We start from the raw sequence: 15,622 nt of genomic DNA, 5'->3' as shown, positions 1-15,622 counted from the left end.
TCATCTATCTCAATGTCTCTGTCTTTCCCGCGTAAGCTTCCACCCACAGTTTGTCCTAGATATCTGTTTGCCCTTGAATCTGTATGCTTCTCTCGTTATCCCATGATTTCGCAAACGAATCTTCATGTCCCAACTTTCGCTCCATGTTATCAAACTCCATTAGTAATTCTACAATAGGTATTCTCTCTCTTTGACTCATGTACATCCGCTTCTCTCTCTCTCTCTCTCTCAATCCATATCAGTAATTCTCCAACAGGTATTCTCTCTCATTGTCTAATGTGCATCCGCTTCTCTCTCTCTCTCTTTATCACACACACACACACACACACACACACACACACACACACACACACACACACACACACACACGCACACACACAAACACACAAACACACACACACACGCATATATACACACACATGTGCACACACACACACGCACGCACGCACGCACGCACGCACACACACACACACACACACACACACACACACACACGCGCACACACACACACACACACACACACACACACACACACACACGCACACACACACGCACACACATTCGTGCACACATAAACCTTTTTCACCGGTCCAGTATGAACAAGATTTTTTTGTAAATAGTTGTCCTAACTGAGTTCCAAACTTCGAAATGTTCTGCACAACGACAATTGTCTCAGAGGCTAAGGGTCATGCAACGGTATTTGTCAGAGACATCAGCCCAGAAAAAGGCCTTTCCACACATCCAATCAGTACTAACAATTGAGAGCATATTTGCACTAACCACACTTATGATTTGTCTTTACTTCCTTTACCTCTCCCGGTTTTCAACAATTTTAAACGCACTTAAGGCAATTTACTTGTTCAAATTATCCTGTATTTTGTGTTTTACGATGGAATTCGATGCAACCAGTGGAGGCAAAATGCGTTTATGGAACTACTCGCAAACTCTTCAGGTGAAAAGACCTGGAAGATGCCGATTAACTTTCTTTAACAAGCAGGATTATTTAGCTCGATCAGGACTCCCACATTTTCCAAGACTGCACTTCAGAGAATGAAATGCCGAAAAACTGAAAGGCTATCTTTTGTGTCCCATCAAACTTCTATTTCCGCTAGCCTACCGGCGATCACCAAAAGGTGCGATTCTCACATTTAATCGGAAATTGAGAAAAGCAACAAGTGGGATAATCGTTTAAACATCCGGTCCATAACCTTCAAGGATGCAGAGAATCAAATAAAATATACTAATCATATCAAGAGCTACTGTAAGTCACTACAAACGATTTCAAACACCTACATAATGGTTGAAGAGATATATTCTTGTAATTTAAATCTACTCTTTGCTCCAAATCCATAAAAGAATATGTGATGTTTATTTCCATATGATATGTAATTTTCACTCTAAAGGAATACAGCTTTGAATTTCTGCATTCCATCTTCCAATATGTACTTCTGAGTTCGATTTCCAAATCACTTACTATTGCTTCTGCTACTGCTATTTTAACAAATTACGCTTGATATATTGACAATTTTAGTTTGTGTCTTGTTCCTTCTTTCTTTCCCAATAGAAATTCAGTACTGAATATCTTCTTGTAGATATTTCTACTATACTTTGTTTCACCCGATGTGTAAAATGACAGTGTCATCACTGAATGCTGACGGGTAACTGCAGTTCACATTTACAGTAGTTATTTTTCTAGCATCAGCTTAAACGAATCTGGAACATCGAACCAATATAAACAACAGACTAGTTTCACTGTGTTTATGCAGCAGACCAATGAATTAGAAGAAATTCGGGTCTCCGGCAGTTTGCTTTCTTCAAGTCTCATTAAGGGGAATTACCTGGATGCATGGGTGTATTCTCTCTTCAACTGCAATTAATGGGGTTGCCTAGATGCATGGGGGTCGTTCTCTTTCTCTCTCTCTCTCTCTCTCTCTCTCTCTCTCTCTCTCTCTCTCTCTCTCTCTCTCTCTCACTCTCTCACTCATTCTCTCTCTCTCACACACACACACACAGACACACACACACACACACCACAAATTTTCTCTCTCTCTCGCTCTATCTTTCTCTATCTCCCTCTCTCTCTCTCTCTCTCTGTCACTCACTGACGCTCACTTTCCCTTCTTAGTATATATCTCTTTGATATTACAGAATTCTTGACGACAAAATTTCTTTTGAGTTCTGCACCGCCCTTCTGCTTCCTGCTTTCAATGTACTGTTCTGCGATTCCATATGAAGCAGGTCTTCAAAATATAAAATGTTTTCTGCTTTTCAAAAGTTCTCATAGAAATCCTAGATCTATACACTGAATCGTAAGGTGATGTAATAATTATGGGACGCATTGGGACTCGGGGTGGCAGTGTTGACGTAGCGATTAGCACCACGCTGTTATAGCACCAGCCATGAGGACCGGGGTTCGAATCCCGATCTGTCTGTAGGAGTTGGTACCTTTCCCCTATCTACATGGATTTGTCCCAGCAGGACTTGTTTTCTCCCAACCTTTGAAAGTCTTGGAGGTTGTTGGTAAATGTATGTAATTTGGCGACATACGCTTTTGGGCTACAATGCCCTGTTATCGCGCTGTATGCCTAAAATTATTTTTTAATTGATATTTTAAAATTTACTTGACTTCAATATTGGACAAAAAGAATTAGTGACATGTCGCTTGTCGAACTGTGCAGCTAAACTGTGATTCACGAGGAATTACCCTTCTGACAACTGCACAGAATTCTGTTTGGTTGGAATTGGATGATGAATTTATTGAGGAATAGGAATTTAAAATTTTGGAGACGCAAGGGCTGTTGCGACAAATCGGTGTTAAAATAAGGTGCGCAAATGTTGATGTGACCTGTGATCCCCATATTGCCCTGACCTGATTCATACAATAAATGGCATATCGTTTATTGCGTCCCACGCTATCGTTACGCCTCTTTATTCCGGCCGTCTCGCCTCTCCACTCCGCGAGTTGATGCAGGATCTTCACACAAGATGATGAACATATTCCATAAGAATAATCGGTCCTTCAGAGTTGTACCAGGACATAATTCGCTTTGTGTCAGCATGCACCCCTGCTTTGTTCGAGGAGATAACGGCTCCGTCTGGTGACAGCGAGAGATAACAACTGGGAAGGGTCATTGAACAATTGAGCTAAATCTCTGTCGCAATGCTTCGACCATATTGCTGAGTCGTAGTCGAAGACAAGGACGCCCTATATTGTTAAAAGAAACAGCCGATTTATTTTCTGATAAACAGCATAAAATCGGTTTCAGAAATCTGACGACTTGCATACGAGCCCAGTGCTTAATATTTTCAGTACGTATCGTGGCGCATGTCCAGGATGCAGGATGTACCAGACGAATATATCGGCACGGTATGGAGCCGTGTAATTCCAGTTCAGCATTACAGTTCGTCCTTCTTCCTCCAACACGGCAGATTCATACTGGGAGATAGAATAATCGCCAAAGGCGCCTGCAACAAAACATAAAACTCTCTCTCGCTCGCTTTCTGTGATTCTATGTGCCTGTTTGTGCATATGTGTGTGTGTGTGTGTGTGTATGTGTGCGTGCGTGTGTGTGTGTTTCTCTTTATGTCTGTCTGTGTGTTTACGTTCGTGTGTTGATATGTGTACAATGTATGTCACTGTCTCGCATCTCTACATCACACATCCTCCGTACTTCACAACAGCTACATTGTCCATTGTACTCCAAAATATATCTTGCATTGTGAGTCCATCATCGATTATAGAATACGATTCGGTAAATCAAAAATTATCTTCTCCTGAACCTGAAACCAACTGGACATGAAAAAAAAAGAACTTACATGCTCGTCCAGATATAAACAGCGGAAACATTTTCTGCGTCTAATCACATCACTTCACTTCAGCCGAGGATGTGTTAATTTTGGTTTGAGCTTACTGAAACTACTATGTCTTGGACCTGTATTCGGGTCCGCTGCTTCTCCGTCGTCGAGTGTGTCTCATGGCACACGCAAACGCTTCGGTTTCTAACACAAGGATCACAAAGAAATCTAAAGGTATTGCGATATCATAATAGCTGAATCCCTGGCGAGAGAATCGAGATCGCTCTTCGGATCCATTACTCAATATCTGAAGAAGATAGTTCGATTATGCTTCAGTTCACTAAATGTACCAAATGACAGTGTCGTCACTGCAATTCCCTCTTACAGATCGTTGATCTTCTCGCGAAAGCTCAAACTATTGTGAAACATTGAATTATCGACCTACAACAGTGCAGCAAAACGCAGAAATTTCCACATCTGGAAGTAAAACAAAACTAAAGTTCACACATGAACCAAGAAAGGAGAAAATTAGCGGGGATCCATGAAATTATCATGGAGGGCCACAGTCTCAGCCAGGTGTTTACGCCGGACCTAACAGAATGGCCCTGAATATATGTAACATGTTCCAGTCCCTGATAATATATGACTGTGGAAGTGGTGTTTCCCCAGTATATAATTGCTAATCACTCAGAGGTGACGAAATTTGTCCATTGGCTTTTGTGCAGGGACCATTGCTGTTTCTCACCTTTATTAATCGTTTAAATGAAAATGTACATGGGTCTGGTATTTAATATTGTGACGATGTTTGCCAAAGTTTGCTGCAAACCATTGAACGATTGGTCTGGTAGGTAGTTGCATGGTTGATGGAGTTTAATTCAAAAATGTGAGGTATGGTATTTGAGAGTTGTAACGTGGTCAGGAACTATTTGGTCAATGTTATGAATCTGAGCTGCATTGCAGAACAGAGGCGTAAAGATACAGATTATCTTTATATTGGTAGATATGCTGGTCACAAACCTCTCTACACATTAGCCAGCATCAGTTTCATTGTAGTGTAAGGACGTTTTAAAGTGGTGTTTCAGCATTCTGGGTTTTTGATGTGGTACCATGTGGATTATTGTGTTTTGATTTTGTCACCGTGTAATAGAAATTAGGTTGTCAATCTGGACATGTTGAAGAGAATAATTATCAAGATGTTTCCAAAACTCAGACTCCTGAGATGGATGGAGACTTTGGAAAGGCTATGAATTTACTAATAGTTCCACAAGACAATTAGTGGTGATCTTCTAGTGCTACAAATAATCAACAGAGGAATAAATCAGGTAAGCGGGAGCGTGGCATGATGGCGTAGAGTCTCGACGTGCAATCTCGACCTCTCTGGCCAGACTTTTAAATACCTGTTTTTAACCCATTGTTTTCAAGTTCAAACATTCTAAATTTTAGTTTAAAGTATTAAGGAATTATTATGGCCACTAATAAAATGACTAAACCTCAAGTTCAGAAGACGTTACATTTTCGAAGTGTTGAAGATTTGGGACCTAGATGATTTGATACAGCCCCAGGCTCAATCTCTTCATTGTCTAAACCCCAAAGATTGCCTGTAGGGGCTGAAAAAAGTATTTATTGCTCACCAAATGAAGGATGGCACTGGAATTACCCATTCTCCAGAAGAAGGTGCGTGTTCCCAAAAAGTGGTCCCAGATTTGGAAAGCCTTTCGATTTCAACGGAGGGAGCACGCAGGAAGACGACTCCATTGTTGGAAATGCATCAGGTAGCATTTCAATCTGAAGAAATCGTTTTTCGTCGTGAAATGATGAAACAACAACGAGATGCGGGCGGAGACCAGCGGCGACCCTCAGAGGAAGTCGGGGTGCCGTCACTGGGAGTCCAGACCCGCAATAAAACTTTTAAAATGCCTTCTGTTGAGGAGCAGCAGGAGCTGCAGTTACCTTGTTCTGCCACTATGTCAGAGAGAGCAGAGCTGAGCTTTACTGAATCACAGTGTATGCAATTGAATGCTATTGTTCAAGCTGTTTTAAACCTTTGTTGACATCTCAAATGAATGAAATGCTTCAAATGGATGCTTATACAAGTTCAGAATTAAATATGGTTAAGACACGTGTGGATGCATTTTTTGAAGAAATTTAAAAATTTCACACTGCTTTTTTTGGACTGTAAACAAGTGACTTCTAACACAGAAAAAGTGTTGAAGGTGGAAAAATCATGAACGTGAGAAGGAGCTGGAAAGAAAAAGTAGATTACTTGGAGAATCAAAGCAGAAGGAGTAATGAGAAAATTGTTGGTTTGCCAGAATGTATAAAAGGACAAGATCCTCTTCGTTTCTTTCAAGACTGGATTCCGCAAATATTAGGGAAAGAATTTGTCTCCGGGGGATGGGCACTGGGAAGAGCCCATAGAGCTTTAAGAAGAACACCCTCAGCTGGTCAACCACCAAGACCGGTAATAATTTTATGTTTGAGTTATTTGGACAGAGAAGCAATACTTCAACTTGCAGTACAAAATGCGAGACAATGACAAACCCCATTATTGATTCAGAATAGCAGAGTCTTTTGTTATCCTGATTTGAGTCAAGAGATCATTCAACGTCGACGTCGATTCAATCCAGTTAAATAAGTTTCGTGACGTAAAAGTTATGTATACTTTTCGTTACCCTGCATTGTTGAAAGTGTTTTATGAAGACCATCAATTTCGGTTTTTTTAAACTTATCATGAAGCAATGATTTTTGCTGATTCATTGCTAGATATAAGAGGACAAAGACGTAGTCCACCATTATCTCCCAAAGAAAAATCCGGTTGCTCTGGAAACGGAAGCAATTTCAGAAAGGGGAAAAACGGGAATTGAATGAGTCTACCTCCTTCTGAAATGGGATCTTCGAGATGGGAATCTTCTGGATGAAAAGTTGAATTTTCTGATTCTATTTTTTTTTGTTATTATAATATTTTGATGTTATTGATTGTTTGGCTTGGGAGGGAGAGATTTTCTCTAAGTTCTTTACTAGTCATCAGCCACTGGTGGGTGAACCACACCCAATTTTTGTTTAGGGGATTACTACCGTTTGGTAGTTTTTTTGGGGGAGGTGGGATTTACTTTTTTTCTTTATTTGTTTATGTTAATTTTATTTAGTTTTTAATTTGTGATTGTTTTTATATTGGAGGGCCTATATACGTTTTTAATACAAAGAAATTTTTGGTATTTAGTAATAATAGCTGATATGTCAAATTTGAGGTTTGCTACTTTTAATGTTCGAGGATTAAATAGTCTGATTAAGCATAAGTGAGTCTTGGCGTATATTAAGAAAATGAAAATTGATATTGCCTTTTTACATGAAATACATTTGAATGTGATGGAAAGTGTGAAATTAAAAAGAGACTGAGTTGGGCGTAATTATTCTTCTTCATTTAATTCTCCAGCTAAAGGTGCAGCAATTTTGATCCATAAAAAGTTATCTTTTGAATTACAATCAATGGAGGAAAAGGCAGGATGTATTCTTTAATTGAATTGTAAGATTTTTAGAGAATTTTGGACTTTAATTAATGTTTATGCCCCAAATACAGATGATGAAATATTTATTTCAGATGAATTTTATGCTTGGATCAGGGTAATGATAATATTTTAATTGGTGGTGATTTTAAATGTGTTTTGGAACGTTTATGAGATAAATCTCCGAAGAGAGTTAAAAAATCCAAGATGCCAATTCAGGTCCAACCGTTGATGAAGGACCTTAATTTAGTATATATTTGAAGACATCTTAATCAGACAGAGAAAGATTTTTTTCCTTTTATTCATCTAGACATGAATCGTTTACAAGGATTGAATTATTTTTAGTATCGGCACATTTACAAGAAAAAATACAACAAGCAGAATATAAAAGTAGGGTGATTTCAGGTCATTCTCTCTTATATTTTACGTATGAAACTTCTGAGAAAATTCAAATAGCTTATCGTTGGAGATTTAATACAATGTTGTTTAAAAATATGGAAGTTATTGTTTTTTTAAAAAAAAACAAATTACTTTTTTTAAAAGAAAATTCTAATTCTGTTCAAAGTAAGTTTGTATTATGGGATGCTATGAAAGCCTATTTGAGAGGACAAATAATTAGTTATACTAAAATAAAAAATAATCGATTAAATCAGAGTTTTGGATTAGAGAAACAGATCGATGAGTTAGAAAAGGAATTTCAGAAAGATGCTACAGAAGATCAGAAAATAGAATTATCTAGGTTGAAATTGAAATATAATACTTTGCAATCTTATCAATTTTAATGTGTGATAAATAGGACTAAACAACGGTATTACGAATGGGGAGTGAAAGCACATAATGTATTGGCATGGCAATTAAAGAAAGACCAGATATCGAGTTAGACGGACTTCTCTTATTCCTTATAACCCTCGTGAGATTAATGTCTGGGGTAATTCATAAATGAGGCAATTTTGTATTTCTATCTGGTGTTCCTCCAGCATGTGATAGGCTGATCTCTCACAAGTGACGTAATTCATACATTTTGAATAAAAATGTAGTTGGCAGGATTTTCAAATTTCCGAATGACACAAAAGTGTCTGGTATTTTAGTTTGTGGAGACATTATCCAACGATTGCAGCAGAATCTGGAACTGTAAGGCAGTTGAATGGCTGTTGTAATTTAATTCAGATATGCAAGGTGCTGCATTTAGAGTCCTTATGTGGCCATGACCCACGGAGTGAATGGAATGAATCTGAAAATCATTTAAGAACAGAAATGATCGGGTACTGATATCTCTAAACCGCTAGATATGATCGACACAGGACTCAACTCAGATTGACTAGCATCACTCAAAGTGTGGAGTACAAGGTTTGTAAGTTGTTTCTGTTCATTGAGTCGTTGATGTGGGCCCCTTTGGATTTTATGAATCCTTTGCCGTCTCGAACGAACCTCATGCCCTTACCTTCCCACGATGCTGGGAAAAAACAACGTTTCAGGCCTGTTGTTAAGGTAATGATAACAGTTTTTTTTTCGAAGTTCTCATACAAAGAGTTGATTCGTGCTATAATCCTCAAAGTTGTACAGTGCCCAAATTTGTAAAGACGCACCCTTCCCCCTCCCATGGGCAAGCAGCAGAGAACACAACTGCTTCCTGGTTAAAAAACGAGGAAGTATTTCTGTGATTTTAGATTTCTTCACAATTACTGGCAACACGATTTCAAAGCGATATCTTAATAAATATAGGACGCATTTAGACTGGGTTAGTGGATTCAATGTCCGACGTCAATAATTATCCACATAATTCGACTGGATCCCACTGGTAAGCCACTTGTTGCAATATTCAGCTCAATGGATATTCAAAAGAAATGAACTGACTGGCAACCGCATAAAATTTCACTTGATTTGAGGTAGGTGAAGTAGTTACTGAGGAAGAGTCAGTCGATGCTATGGAGTGCTCAGATACATTGTGCACATCGTTGCTGAAAAGAGGTGTGGAAGACATTCGAAGAGAAGTGCCATCCGCATATAACTCTCACCTGATAGATCCAAGAACATGCAATACCTTGTCCCACGCCATTCTTTCTCCTCTTTACATTGAAACTCTCCCCTCTATATTCTGAGAGATTATGCCGGTTCTTGGCCCAAAACGACAAAACATGCACCTCCGCAGAAGATACCTGACCCTTTAAATTGTGTCCGGGACTTATTTCGTTTCTGTTTGTGCTACGGGATCATATGTGTCAGCATTCACATCTGCTTTGTTTACGGAGGTAAGGCCGCCATCTGTTTAAAGCTCGCTGTAACTACTAAGGAGGGTTATTGTTCCGATTTACTGGTTTTCTATTGCAATGTGTGTGAAAGACACGGCTAAATCGAAGACAAGGACGCCGGAGGTAATTAAAGGAACCGTCCGACTTGTTTTCCGATCAACAACAGAAATCCGAAGAATGGTCTTTGAACCCAATGCATAATATTTTCCTACATTTCCTGGCGCATGTTCAAGATGTACCAGAAGGCAATATTAACAACGAATGTTTCCGGGTAATTACAGGTCCGCGTTACAGTTTGTTCCTCTTCCACCATACCTCAGATAGATTCTGGGAGGTAGAATCGTCACCAAAGGCCCCGGCAACAAAGCACGCAATGTATGATACGCTTAAAGGTGAACCTTAGCCACTGACGGGAAAGGATTCATTAAATCAATGACTCACAGGGAAATAACAGATAACAAAATTAGCATGAACCACAGAGGGTACGTGGTTGCTGCTTCCAAATTAAACTTGGAAGAAGGGAGATGGTTCCTGCTGTTTATCCCGCTGAATTGACGCCACACCAGTCAGGCGCAGGTACTTTACTTGACTGGAGAATGACGCGGTTCTCATACTCCTGATTTTCTGGAGCTTACATACTGAGGAAATTGCTAGATATACGTTTCTAGTATTCGTCTTCTCAGTCACTGTCCGCTCATTATTATTCAGCACACTCGCTCTCTTTCGTCCATTGGCTTCGGTGTTTGGACCATTGCTATTTGCCAATAAAACCAATGACGTAAAGGAAAATGTATGTGGCAGGGTAATCGAATTTCCGGATAACACTGGAGTATCTGGCATTTAAGATGGTGAAGAAGTTTGCTTAAGATTTCAGCGAAATGTTGAAAGATTGCGTTGTTTGGGCTGTTGAATCGTTTTGGATTTTTATTCAGAAACGTGAGGTCTTTCAGTTCGAACATGCTCGGGACCTACGCAGTCGTTGGTATGAAACTGAGATGTATTGTACAACAGAATACTACTGATACAGAGTATCTCTAAACTGGTCGATATTTTCTTCACGAGGATCTCCGCCGATTAATTTGTTTCAGCTATAGTGATGGATACAGATATTTGAAAATAATTTGTAGTTGTATGAGTCGTTTCTTCCACCATATTATATTATTGCGCTCTGATTTTGTTACTGTGCAATAAAAACGAGGTTGTAAATTTGGAGATGATGAAGAGAATATTTATCAGGATGTTGGCAGGACTCTGATGCCTGGTCTGGATGGAGAGGGTGGAGAGGTTATGACATTTTTCATGAGACATCAGGACAGTTAGGGGTGATATTATAGTGCTAGACATGATCGGCTGAGGGGTATATCGGATTAACGTAGTCTTCTACCCAGAGAAGGAGATTCTGGAACTACAAATGAGGCACGATAGATTTAACACGAAATGAGGGGGTACGAATATCTGGTGGGTGTGGGGATCAGGCGCCCGAAAGGGGTATTGCAGATACATATTTTTGCAATACTTAAGACAACTAGACTGCTAAATTGCGAGGATTCAAAGGATGTCAGCGAAAGAGGCAGGTGGGATTACTGTAAGTGGGGCATTTTTATCGGAGAGGGCATGCTGGGGGGTTTGGACTATTTCCACACTGTTCTGATTTAAGGCGCACATATATGAGTGTGAAACAGAAAGCTAAATTAAAGGAAATACTTTTTCTCAGCTTATGTACCACACGTATACTTTCGCTTCAGTTTAATATGTTGATCCAAAGAGAAGCTTCGATAGATGCAAGATTTTGAAGCATCTATTGCAGTGAAACTGATCCTTATAACATTCGGACATCCTCATTTCAAATCGGAATGCCACATTTTAAAATAGTGTTCAAGCATAATATTAGGTACATCTTTATTTACATTATCCTTATGTAACCGAAATGGACACGGAAAGCGACATTTAATTGTTCAGTGTCATTTCAGCTGATATCGAGTGAATGGTTTTGTTTTGACTCCTCTCCAGACAAGCCAACGCACATAATTTGCACCAGGTAATGCAATAATAAAGCATAACCGCAGTGTAAGTGTCACATTTTTGTTTAATATGAGCAGTGTGTAATAGTACAAATAAAAATGCAAGCTATGGGGATAACCGAGTCAAAACAGAGAAAGGAATTTTCGCTGACCTGATGCGACACCCATTCCAGGAGCTCACCAGCGAGGCTGAGTGGAGTATTCCTATTTTAAATCTCATATATATTTTGTCGACGGTGGTGGGGCGGGCGCGTCCCGACTATGACCGGTTTGAAATGGGTATTTACAAATATTGGCACCTTCTCCGAAGCATTGGTAGGTCTATACATAATCAAATATAGAGGCAGCAAGAGGTGGCAAAGCTTGAACAAGACCAAGAGGTTTCCGAATTTTGTTAATTTAGATAAATACCTCTCCTTCTATCAAAGGGGTACTGCATTTTCATAACAAATAAAATGAACACCCAAAGTCTCATAGCATGGAGAATGAGAATGATTTGCCAACATCTACTTAAATGGCAAATATTGTGCACTATCTATGTCTAACATGTCTTAAACTGCCCCTGAAATGTTTCCTCTCCATTTCCTCTATGCATCGAATCAGGATGTGGTGATGATTCATATTCACGTCCTTGTGGTACCATTGCAGCCAAACACTCGTCACCTGTGTTTGGGGTCTATTGCTCTGCAAAGTTAGATTTCAGTTGCAGTAAATTTCACCGGTGATGCTTTATCACAGAGAGGTTAACACATGATAGGCATTTTAAGTACATAAAAGTGAAATCTGTATGCAAATTTCAAAGGCTAACAAGGTGCGTAAACAGGTGAAACAGGATAGAATGGATGTTCAAAGTGTTAAGTCGGGTTACACTAAAACGGTAATAGCTTTAATTTAAAGAGAGAAATTCATCCCACTGTCAAGGGTTCGGAACCAGAGAATAACCTCGGATGAGTAAAGGAGCGAGGCAAAGAGAGAGTTGTGTCTATTTTTTCAAAGCCATAGAACTAATCTGGCCAAGGGACTGTAGGGACAGAATTAGAAGTAATGGCGGCACTGCTGTAATGGCCGCGCTGCCGCACCTGCTGATCTGTAGTTTTCTAGCACTCAATTCTGGAGCGACAGCTCGATCCAGGCTTATAGTGGCCTGACAAAAGAATCGACAGTGGTTTAATTTGGTATCTGCGACCGCGGAGTATGGAACCAATGTGTCCGGTGATGGTGGGATATCAGACTCAGCGAGAGGAATGGCTGGTGCAGGATATCAGTAACGGGATGAACATACCCGTTGAGGCGGAGATTCAGAGGATACGACAGAAGGAAAATTACCATCGTGACGGCCAGCGATGGCCTCTACAACACAAGCATGTGGCGGTCTCTTAGCGATTGAAAGGCGTTGAAAGCACACAGGCTGCAACCGACTCTAGGAAAAAAGACTCACACCAGCTGCAGGATGCTGCTGAGAAGCGGTTTTCGGAATAAGGATTTAAGGTGATACTAACGACAATGAGGACTCTCGAAGGATCCTTGGGGCTTTAGGCTTCCTCATTGGGCTCGATGTTTGGATTTGGGCGCCTTTTGTCGATCGTTTATACTGAACTAGAATATTGTGCAGTCTCAGAGGCTGCAGGTGTGCACAGCCACTCGTAGGTCTGGAGGGACTTTCTCTCACTCACACGGGTTCCGAGCAATGGTAATGCTAAGGGAAAACCATTCTCAACCTTAAAGCAGTTTAACATTCAAATTCTGTTTTATTACATGACAGTAAATTGTATCTGTTATTTGATTAAGCTAATTTTATCAGTCGCACAAAATTAAATAATCACCGCAAGCCTCACATTTGAGTTATGGCGCAAGGACGGAGCAGCAAATAATTTTTCAAAGCTTCGTTTTCACACGTTGATACGCGGCGAGATGATCTGTTAGTTGTTGTACAGTCTCAGCCCAGTTCCGTACCTCTGTGGGGCTCAGAGCACAATAATACATTGCGGCGTCTCCCAGCTGCGTTGCAGTAATTTTCAGAGGAACCATTCCCTTCGAATGATCGAGCTCCGCTGAGAAACGTTCACCGGGATTTTTTTTCCCCCCACTGTCATATTGCCTTCTAATCAACAAAAAGTCGAGTGATCTTCCTGGATACATGCGGTACCATATTAATCCAGGGGTGCTTGTGCTTGTTACTGTATAGTTGCAGTTCAAATTCGCGTCCATTCCTTCAGTCACTGTGATCGTACTCGGTGTCTGAGACACGGCGTCGCCTCGACAATGTCCTGAAATATCCCGAGGAGAACATGAATCTTACAATACTACCAATATCATCTAACCGCGCTCATTTTCCAGAACTGCTACCATCCGCGATACTCGTCTGAGATTAAAAAGAATAAATAGAAATGAAATTACGCTTCAAGAGAAGGTAGCGACATGGAGGAAATTAACGAAATTGCCTTTCCATAATATCCATCCTTTCCTTCATCATCTTCACGTTCACCTTAAGTCTTATGAACAGGAGTATAATCGCCAGTCTGACAGGCGTGTGGTACCAGTGTGACCATTCCCAAAGGAGAGCAGAAGGTCTGCTTAAATTGACATGAATATTCTCTTTACGTCTCGGACATTGCTCAACAAAGAACTGAATTGTCGATTCTGAGTTTTTCTCCTTATTTCCAATCTTTCGGTTTATGCATGAAATTCACTAATTAAATATCCATTGCAGCAGCGGAATAAAGCAGGATTTCGGAAATGCCGTAAACTTACCGGCGTAAAGAGCAACTGCAGTAAGAAGCAAATAAGTAGACAGAGATAACATCGCGACGGTGTGCCTCGGGAGAACTTGACCTGAATCGCACTGACTCAGAATTTTTTTTCAAATTGAATGCACGAAAAAACGTGCTCTGAAATCTGGTCTCTCTCGTGATTGACAGTGTGACATCCGCTCAGCACAAAGATCTTCTCAGCCTCCCCGCCCCCACCTGCTCCTCATTTGTTCCTCCATTTCACCAACCATCTTAAAGATTTTTTTTCTGCCATTTCATGGAGTTCCAGTTGGGTCTGATGGGAAGTACATAATTTGTTCCAAACCGGGAACAAAGCAGAATGTGAAAGAGTGGGGAAACGTTCCAATACTCACTTGTGTGAAAGATTAAGTCGATATGACATCTTGTTGTTAAGCCTGAAACCAAGTGGTGGATGAGAAACATACACAACAATTCGATCAGGAGACAGCCCGAAGAGTTGTAAATACTTGGACGACTGTCCTTCGGTTATTTATCTGGCAATTATGATCAAGAACTACGTCCACAAAGTGGTGGACTCGGGCGTAATATTCGTGTTTAATAATTGGTGTCGAGCATTAAAATTACGCCCGTTATCAACTATTATATGTGGAATAGCGGAGAAGATGAAAATCCTCCTTGCCGCTATCTTGCATCTCGGAGAACAAGATCGCACTCTATTGGGCGGTCCTGGGAACACAGCTGAAGGAACTCAGCGGTTTAGTCAACATCAGTACATTACAATGGGCAGTAAAAATTATTGATCGGAACCAGTAATTGATTCAGTGCAAAGAGCTATGATCTGATGTGATTGTTGACCATTTCTGTCCATGCATTCTGCCTGACTCCCTGGGTCACCCCGATTTCTCTTTGTGCACTATAAAAATACCAGGGGCTGCAGTTTATTTGTTCCTCATTGGAACTCCTTTTTTATTATTTTGTTTTGTAAAGACGCATCATATCCTGATAACGTTTCCATGTTCTCTCAATGAAATGGATAACCGAATCAGTGATCATCGCCTTATTCAGCATGAGCCCATAAGACTTGAAGTCTTGGCATTAAGGAGTGTGTAATCGGTTTGAGATGAAACTTGGGTTGACATTGAATTCACATGTGAAGATATGAAATAAACAACACAGAGTTTGCCGATCGGTCTGAGTATGCAGTAAACATTCTACTCGCAGGTACCCTTGACATGACTACCCAGTGTCCAGGAAATATCTAATTTCTCCTAAACTTGCGTTGTTTACTTCATTGACCAAGATTTCGAAGTCAAGAGACTCTG

At 40.2% G+C, this 15,622-nt stretch overlaps 1 gene segment (V, D, J or C); it reads right to left on the bottom strand.

Annotated features, from left to right (window-relative positions):
* Positions 1 to 13,443: 13,443 nt before the first annotated feature.
* Positions 13,444 to 14,371, bottom strand: LOC138765492 (T cell receptor alpha variable 9-2-like). The segment is given in 2 exon segments: positions 13,444 to 13,835; positions 14,320 to 14,371. Coding segments are annotated over 2 exon segments (444 nt in total).
* Positions 14,372 to 15,622: the final 1,251 nt, after the last annotated feature.

This window comes from Narcine bancroftii, chromosome 5 (genome assembly GCF_036971445.1).
Source record: "Narcine bancroftii isolate sNarBan1 chromosome 5, sNarBan1.hap1, whole genome shotgun sequence".
Classification (NCBI taxonomy): domain Eukaryota; kingdom Metazoa; phylum Chordata; class Chondrichthyes; order Torpediniformes; family Narcinidae; genus Narcine; species Narcine bancroftii.
This window is presented reverse-complemented; position numbering and strand designations above follow the sequence as displayed.